This window comes from Anastrepha ludens, chromosome 4 (assembly GCF_028408465.1).
Source record: "Anastrepha ludens isolate Willacy chromosome 4, idAnaLude1.1, whole genome shotgun sequence".
NCBI classification, from domain to species: domain Eukaryota; kingdom Metazoa; phylum Arthropoda; class Insecta; order Diptera; family Tephritidae; genus Anastrepha; species Anastrepha ludens.
This window is the reverse complement of record NC_071500.1, coordinates 98,962,214-98,971,170: the sequence shown is the minus strand read 5'-3', so window position 1 is coordinate 98,971,170 and position 8,957 is coordinate 98,962,214. Positions and strand designations below refer to the sequence as shown.

Sequence of the window (8,957 nt, the reverse complement as noted above, 5' to 3'; positions counted from 1 at the left end):
CTTTAAAGGACCTTTGATGGAGATGTTCCTGTACCGTTGTTATGATATTACATATATACATATATATATAATTGGCTCGTACACACTTTTTGGATGTTTGGCCGAGGTCCTCCTAATATTTGTGGCGTACGACTTGATGTTGTTTCAAACCGCCTCCGAACAGCAGATATTTTTTATGAGGAGCTTTTTCATGGCAGAAATACATTCGGAGGTTTACCATTATTGCCGAGGGGCGGCCGCTATTAAAAAAACTGTTTCTTCATTTTTGGTCTTCCACCGAGATTTGAACCTACGTTCTCTCTGAATTCCAAATAGTAATCACGCACTAACCCATTCGGCTACGGCGGCCGCGATGGAGAATATATACAAATACCCAAAATGGAAGGTGAAAAAAAAATTTATTCGACATGGACTACAAAAAATCTTCAATATTTTCAGATGTTTTCTGTCCTGCATCTACGTTACCGAAACAACCCGGATTTATGTATATCCGGCCAAGTATTGTCACTTCAGCAACATTCATCAAACATGTATGGCCATTGTTTTGTTTATTTTACGAATTTTGCTATGTCAAATTTAATTGATCTTAGGTATGTCCGAAATTTCGTGTTTCCAGCAAAATATTACGTGCATAAGGATTAGAATAAGCCACTAGCAAAATGGCATCGCAATGAACAGGCAACCGGAATGGTGCTTCTAAATAATATTGCTTGTGCTTCTAATAATAATGGTGCTTGTAAATAATATTGTCATGCAAAAAATTTCACCTGTTAAAATCCTAGTTGAAAAATTCCTCAAATTTCGCTCGGAGATGTCCGGAATGGCAATGTTTCCACACAGTATAGGATTTTACGCCCTGCGCACTCAAAACTTCAACAAAAACTTTGAAAGAGATAAATAAAATGTTATTCAAACAGTTTATAACCAATAATACAACGGAAATGGTAAATCTTGTTTATCCAATAACGGCATTTCCTGTGCATGCTGCCACTTGCGTAGTTTACATTTTTGCAGGGCGTCACAAGTTAAGCAAATTATTATTTTTGAATAAACAAAAGTTACTAAGATTTTTGAAATTTCTGCTGTTAATATAAATTTTCGCGACTTCGAATCCACTAATTTTCTACACGCTAGCCCTATTAAAATATATCAGAACGTGCTAAAGTCTTTATTTTCTCGCAAATATTATACATTCATACATTCCTTTTTCTTTGATACACCCACTACTTGAAAGTATCCCGTTGTTTGCGCAAACAAAACATAGTATAAATCGGGTCTGTTTCGCCGGTGTATTTCTGCACATCCGGGTGATCCACGCGGAAAAATGGATTCCAAAGCTTCTCCTCGCACAACAACGAAGGGGGTGTAGGTAATTTGCATTCACGTTGGTCTTTCGCCCACGACAAACGTGAGCTAATGTTTGAATTTTCAGGCTCAATCGTTTCGGCAAAACGTAAATTGGGAATTGTATTTTCGTGACCACCAAATACACGTGACTCTTTGGGCAACGCCATTAAACGGTTTACAATGGCATACATTTGTTCCGGCGAACCCTCCATAAAGCCACCACAGCCGCCCTGGAAAATTGTATCGCCTGTGAAGAGCGCAGGTGGTCCACCCGCACCGCATTCCACAAAATAGCAATAATGGCCAATTGTGTGGCAAGGTGTATGCATGCAATTCACCGTCATCTCCCCCACTTTGAACTTGTCATCATTCTTAAGGAAATTGCTGACGCACTTGATGCGCTCATCACCGGCACAGATCTTTACATCGGGACATGCTTCCGCCAATTCTGTCGTGCCACCAGAGTGATCCTCATGATGATGAGTGATGAAAGCGTAAGAAAGTTTTAGTTCCTCTTTTTTGAGTATTTCAAAGAGTATTTTGTTATCGGAGAGATCGATGGCGGCTGTACAGCCGGTGGGCAAGTCTTTAATCTGCAAAATCAATGCAATGAAGCAATGTTTAAATACAGACATCAAAAAGCTTACCAAGTACATGTAGTTATTCGCTCGTGCAGGTATTATCTTGACTAACATACCTTCACAACATACGTCTACAATTTTACTATGAGGCTCAGGAGCAGCTTGTGGCGGCTTACACGGCTGTTTGTCGGCCCACAAACGACGCGCCCGAAATACTAGGTTTCATACAATTGAGGAAAGCACTAATAACAACTAAAAATTTATTTAATTACATACCATAGCTGTATATATTGTGGGCAAAGCCACGCCCAAATAAAGACCACATTTATTTCAGCTAATTTCTATTACAAAATTTACAAATTTCAATATTAAGGCAAAAAATCACAAATAGTTTATTTAAATTTTTAATTCGGTTTGAATTACATTGACATACATAAATTCACAGTTTTCTCAACACAATTTTTCAAAATAGTTTTCACCCAGTATTTATATAAAAATGAAATCGTAACAAAAAATAAATCTAGTCCTCATTTACTTATTAAAGATTTATAAGCACACTTATAAAATTAACAGATTGACAAAAAAAAGCAAATATATATATATCTATATATTTCTACAAACAAACAACCAAAACAATTAAAAAAATAGAAGTATATGAGAAAAAGTTAAGATTTGCGCCTGCCATATTATGGCGAGCTGTATCAATCTCTTCGAAATATTTCTTATTTCAAGCTTTAAGCCTTGAAGTTGTCCTTCTCCTTGCGCAGACTACCCATAGTTTTAATGGGATCCTTTGCTTTAGCATGCTTTTGCACATCAAACTCATGTACACGCATAAATGGATTCCAAGTCTTTTCCTGAGCAATAGTCGAGGGCACGGTGGGCGATTTGGTAGCACGTTGCAACTTCGCCCATTCGATGCGTTCCGAAACACAAGCATTTAACGGTTCCACATGTCGTGCATAAGCCAAATTCTGCAGCGTATACTCGTGACCACAATAGACTTTTGTTTCATCCGGTAGAGAAGACAATTTTTGACATAATGCCGAGTACATTTGATCTGGCGTGCCTTCAAAGAAACGCCCACAGCCACCTTGGAAGAGTGTATCACCAGTAAAAACGGCGTGTTCATCACCATTTGGCGAACGCACATAGTAACAGATATGACCTTTAGTATGACAAGGCGTGGCCATACAAGTCACTTCAAGATTACCAATTTGAAAGCGCTCATCTTGGGTCACTTTGTGCGTAAGACCTTCAATACGATCATCCCCTCCATATACTGGCAGCGATTTATCGAATTGTTTGAGTAACTTCTGATTACCGCCGGCGTGATCCCAGTGATGATGCGTCGTAAGAATTTTAGTTAATTTAAGATCTTCGGCCTGTACGGCGGCAATTACAACATCTGGGTCAACGGGGTCAACAACGGCTGCATTTTTTGTTGCTTTATCGATAATCTAAATTAGAAATATTAATTTCAAATCAAATATTAATATGCATGACTTACCAAATACATGTAATTGTCTTCCAGCGCAGGCAACACCTTCACGTTAATACAGGAAGATTTTATATCCACAACTGAACTGTGCATCTTGTTTATACCAACTTTGAGTAATTTTTGTACTGCAAAAGAAAGCAATGCAAAACTTTAGTTGAATTTTGCTGTTTGGAAGATATTATTTTCTATCTATTCTATGACTTTAGTTGGAAAACAATCACTTTTGATGTCAAAACGTCGCAGCGACACAAAATCCAGACTATTCCGCTTGATAGCAAGTGTGCTTGCACTTGCCCAAGCGGGCGGGCGTCCGCCGCTGCACACACCTCGAAAATAAACAGCAGATGCATTGCGCACAACACCCTGCTGTACGTTTCTCCAAGCGGCGGAAAGCATTGAACTTTATAAAATATTACTAAATACTTGGTTTTGTGCTTCAGTAACTGTATATATGTGTGTGTTTTTAATAAAATTATCTTTAAGCAATATTGATTTTGTCCCACTATCGTCGCTATTTTGTGCGCTTTTTGCAAATTTGTGCTTTGTTCGCAGATGTTTGCAGCCTGCTCTCTTTGCGACAAAATCACTAAATTCTAGTTAATAAAATAGTATGGCGTGCAGAAAATTGATGAAATTAGAATGAAACTAAAAATTATTATTAAACTGTAAAAAAATAAGCTCCGTACTCTGAATTCCGATTAGATTAAATGTATGGTTGCCGGACTAAGCGGCAAAGGTCGCGTGACAAGGGAACAATTTCGTTTCATGGCTTAACCATCAATTACCCACAGACATAACAGCCAACCGTACCAGCCTTTCGTAGTGACACAAATCGCATGAAACTCCAATCCATAGTAAAAACGCTGAAATTGGCTATTCTCGCTTTTCGGCACATACAGAAATTCGGTATGCACACACGAAATACCCATGTACAAGTACAAAGCATTAAAGTTAAATTTTAAAGTTAAATTGTTTCCCAAATTTTCTAGAGCTTGACTTCTCGGATTAAAAGTCAATTTATTTAATCTTGATTGAAGTACTATTTATTGTGTAATTAGTTGGCATTTTGTTATTGGAATTTACCCTTCAACGCATTATAACAAAAAAAAAAAAAAAATTTGTATTTTTAATTTTTGCTAATGTCTGTAACATTTAACTCGAGACCTAAATAAATAAAATAAAAATATTAAATAAACATTTAATTTGAAATGTTGTTGTTGTTGTTGTAACAGCATAAACATTCCCCGTGCATATACGAGGAATGCTGCTGAAGTGACAGTCCTTGGCCGGTTATAAATCCGGGTCGTTCCGGTTACGTAAAACCGACTATCGTGGGAACGATTTAGTTATTTAGTTAGAAATATAATCAATTGGTTTTTAGTACTTACAAAAAATTCATAGTCACACCTCAGCCTAGAGAAAGAAAAGTCAGCTGGCACGGTTTTATGTGAAAACCTAACTCGCCGCAATTTTCACCGCTTACGTCAACGGCAACAGAAACATTCTATGGTGATGTGATGGTCTTAGCTGACACTTTCAGCTGTTTTAAGCCGGTGGGTAACTGATGCACATTGAATTAACATGATAACAAATGCGGTGGCAGCACTGGATCTCGCTACCGCTGTTTTTGACATTACAATCTTGGTGGATTTCTGTTTGCAACACCAAAATTCCTCAAATAAATATGTCTCTGTGGGAATAAAATTCCTCAAATAAGTATAAGTGTAGTAGATGTCGCTGTGGAGGAAAGGATATTTAACATTAGATCCGTTTTATTTGGTTAATGAAGGAATGGCATCACTATTGTATTATTTGGATGAAGGCAATAGGAATTACACTTGGGCCCAATGCGCATTCATATGCCGAAAAAGAAGATGAGCAGCGCGTGAACATTTCCGATCTTAGAGCGCGTCAGAGCACTCGAGATGAAAGAATGGCCCGCAGACAACATCAGCTGGAGTTATTAGAAGCTGCCGAAGCGACAGAGGGTGTATTATATGCTCCTGGAATAGACAACTCCATGTAAATTAAAAAAAAAAAAAAAAAAAACAATTTTATCATAAGTAAAGTGCTTTTCAAACTTTAAACGCGTTTTTCACAAAATGGTGTGTTCAAAGTCGACAAAGCCAACACTACTCGAAAACGGCTAAACCGATTAGTCTCAAGTTTTAACACGAGCTTCTTAAATATATTTTTTAGTAATTAATTAAAGATTTTGTCTCACCGATAAATATATCTATATATTTTTTATAAACAATTTAAGGCCGAAATTTTGTTCAAAAATCTATTTTTTTTTTTTTTTTGAGAAATCGCCATTTGATGAAAAAAATTTATTTTGCTTATTCCTTCGATTAATTACTAGATTTAACAGAATTACTTTAAGGGGGGGGTAACGTTAATTCATGGAAAAAAAGGCACATTTTTATGATTTTTTTTTATGACACAGTTGAAATTTATTCGTCAAATATTTTACTACATAAAACTATAGCATTTGAAGTATATTTTGTGAAATTTTCATCCAAAAATATTTAAAAATACGGCAATGGCAGAAATTATTCGGGCGCATCTCAAAAAAAAGTAGTTTTGCGGTGCCCCTCATAACTCGGTGTTAAATCATCTGAAATCAAAAAACCAAAGTTATTTCGTTAGATAATCGTTTTCTCCGGGTAACGCCGAGAGGGTTTTTTGAAATTAAAAATTTTTCGATTTTTGGGAACACGTTAAAGTCAAAAACACGATTTTCGCGTAAAAAATCGGTGAATTAGTTACCGTAAAAACAAAAGTATCAACAAATTCGAAAAAAACTCTTCGGCGTTACCTTGTAAAACATCTACAGAAAAAGTGTTCAAAATTTCAAAAGGATTGGTGTAGTAGTTTCAAAGTTATGAGGGGCACCGACTTTGAAAACGTAAGTTGTGGGAAAACGGAACTGAAATGATGCAGAAAACACACGTGTATTTTTGTTCGATCGAATGTTTACTTTCATTGTTATTATTATTATTATTATTAATGTTATTATGGCATTATACCGCCTGAGGGCACTATGTACTTATAGTCGTAGATGTTGTCTACAGTCGGTAAATGATCTTCTGTGAAAGAGAATATATAGTGAGCGAAACAGTTGCTAGGTACAAATGGCGCGCGGTTGAGCCAGGTAGGTAGCAACACTTACATGGCTGTATCTTTGTAAGTTTTGCTCCGATTCATCTAAAATTTTCACAGAATATTCTTGAAAGGTTCTTCATTTAAAAAATCAAATAAAAAAAAAATGCAAAAAAAAAAATTTTAAAACGTTACCCCCCCCTTAACAAAATCTGTTTGGTTTCTTAATTTCAGAGGAACCAGTTCAGAGATATAGTGGTCACCGCAAAATGTCTTTTTTGAGAGGAGCTCACGGAGATCAGCTGTAGCTCCTTTCCAAATAAATATTTTTACTAATACTAAGTCTTAAAATACAGTTGAAAGATAACATAAAAATATGTGTATGAACGTTTAGATCAATAAATTTAAAAGTTTTCTCAGAAAAAAATACGGAAATTTCGTTTTTTTCGGCCATCTAACTGTACATAACCCCTTTATTAAATTAATTAAAAAGTGCACGGACTAATAAAAAAGGGTACTTGTTTGAGGGGAAGTCTGATTTTTCTCTCTTACCGACTATAAGCAGGTAAGAATATTTAGGTTTCAATAAATTCCAACAGAAATTGGTTATCTGAAAGCAGCCGCGATGCGCATACATATTTACTATGTATACGGTGCATTTGGCCTATAAACGGTCGCTCTAGACTGAGAAGTCAAATATGTACACAAACTCACCATAAGGTCAAAGCACTCGATGGTCCATTAGTCCGATGATTTGTTAAACTTTTTTTTAAGGTTTAATTTTTTCGTATTATATCTTCACTGCACAATTGAACACATAGAAGTCATTAAAAATTATTTTCTATAATTTTTTTCCGCACATAAAAATAATAAAGAAAATGTCGGATACACCGCTTGAACGAAATTCCAACTCCAAATCAAATCTCATTGAAGTACAGCATGTTGGCGTCACAGCGAAGCTTCAATCACCGCTCAAGTATCTGCTACAATCATCACCTTCTTCGACAGAGACGGAAAACGGTCAGTTGCTCTTTCACGATCATCATGGCCACAAGCTAAAGTACAACAAATTCTCGAATGATACCCAAGCTGAAACAGAAACGGGTGGTGGCAGCCAATCCAAAGCTTTGTACGAAATGCGCGCAGTGCGTGAGGCTTCAACACGTCCGGGAGGCAAACGGAATCCAACGCCTTCAAAAATCGAGTTTCAACTTTATAAAACGGCATCGAGAAGAATGCGCCGCTCGAAAAGTACGCCGGCAACTGCCATGAAAGGTAGTGGTAAGAAGAGCAAGCGTAAACTTTTTCCAGAGCAGCAAGAGGCCAAAAAACATCCATCGAACTATTGCAAATGTCGTAGGCAACACAACACGGATAATAATACAATTTTCCAACGTCTACGCCAATCGCTCGATAATATGCGTACCGCTCGTCCGCATGTTTCCAAACCAAAAGTATCGAAATGCATCAACATTTTTGATGATCTACCCGAGGACTGCCAACAACATACGAAGGCAGAAGAAAACAAACAACCGGAACGAGATACAACACCAACACGCGAAACACGTATCGGCATCTACCCTTTCGAACACGGCTGTGCGGAATATTTGCGCACCACCGATTGTCATCCGCAGCTGTTGTCCATCGTACTGGCCGAACGCGCCACCTACTATGCAACGCGCTTCTGGGCGGAATTCTTCGGGAGTTTGCACATTGGTGTCACCTTTGTGGTCACTTTTCTATTGCAGGCGTACCGTTTTGTACTCTATTCGCTGGTGAATACGCTCGTGGTGGGATTTCTGCACATGACATCAGATTATTTGATTAAGCCGATATTGACGGTTTTCTTTAATGGGTTTCTCCAGCCACCGCTAATACTGGTGTACAATATTTTGACATCCTTGCGTGATATTTTAGAGCCTGTGGCCGAGACTATAAATAATTTTATGCGTCCAGTGGCAACGGTGGGGAGAAGCTTACGTCTGGTTCATGCGACCTATAACAATAAGAAGTTAGTGAAGGAGGTTTGACGATTTTTTTTTTTTTTCGTTTCTAATAAGAATTTTTTAAGTTTCCTGTGTAAATTTATTTAAAATATTATTATTTAGTGGGCATATTTGTAATTTTTTTTATACATGTATACATATTTACATATTTACTTACATATCGCTAAACATAGTTTTCTTATTCACATTATTTTTTAAATCTATATATATAAAAATGAAATGATGTTCGTTTGTACGCATTTTTTTGGGCCGATACGAGGCCAATTTTATTCGTTCTTTTTTCATATTATAGGGATCCACTAGGGGAAGGTTTTTAGCAAAAAAAAATTTCTTTTAAATATTTTTTTCATATAAAAAAAAGAAAAAATCAAAATATTGTACAAAACAAAACTTGCTCGATTCTTAGATTAAAGTAAGTTT

The 8,957-nt window shown here is 36.7% G+C and overlaps 3 protein-coding genes across 5 annotated transcripts; 1 reads left to right on the top strand and 2 right to left on the bottom strand.

The window, feature by feature from the left end:
* Nucleotides 1-1,062: 1,062 nt before the first annotated feature.
* On the bottom strand, nt 1,063-2,295 carry LOC128860338 (hydroxyacylglutathione hydrolase-like protein). The gene is made up of 3 exons (XM_054097805.1): nt 2,205-2,295; nt 1,995-2,143; nt 1,063-1,940 (listed from the first exon to the last, which is right to left on the bottom strand). The coding sequence occupies exons 1-3, from the start codon at nt 2,251-2,253 to the stop codon at nt 1,224-1,226; spliced, it is 915 nt and encodes a 304-aa protein (XP_053953780.1). The 5' UTR covers nt 2,254-2,295; the 3' UTR covers nt 1,063-1,223.
* A 1-nt stretch (nt 2,296) lies between these two features.
* Nucleotides 2,297-4,164, bottom strand: LOC128860337 (hydroxyacylglutathione hydrolase, mitochondrial). 3 transcript variants are annotated; one of them, XM_054097804.1, is made up of 3 exons: nt 4,116-4,164; nt 3,439-3,554; nt 2,297-3,388 (listed from the first exon to the last, which is right to left on the bottom strand). In XM_054097804.1, the coding sequence occupies exons 2-3, from the start codon at nt 3,520-3,522 to the stop codon at nt 2,663-2,665; spliced, it is 810 nt and encodes a 269-aa protein (XP_053953779.1). In that variant the 5' UTR covers nt 3,523-3,554; nt 4,116-4,164; the 3' UTR covers nt 2,297-2,662. The 3 variants fall into 3 exon arrangements, with proteins under 3 accessions (XP_053953779.1, XP_053953777.1, XP_053953778.1); XM_054097802.1 differs by lacking the exon at nt 4,116-4,164 and adding an exon at nt 3,651-4,109; XM_054097803.1 differs by lacking the exon at nt 4,116-4,164 and adding an exon at nt 3,756-4,109.
* Nucleotides 4,165-7,357: 3,193 nt separating this feature from the next.
* On the top strand, nt 7,358-8,726 carry LOC128862127 (uncharacterized). The gene has a single exon (XM_054100586.1). The coding sequence runs from the start codon at nt 7,410-7,412 to the stop codon at nt 8,559-8,561; it is 1,152 nt and encodes a 383-aa protein (XP_053956561.1). The 5' UTR covers nt 7,358-7,409; the 3' UTR covers nt 8,562-8,726.
* The last annotated feature ends 231 nt before the right edge of the window (nt 8,727-8,957 follow it).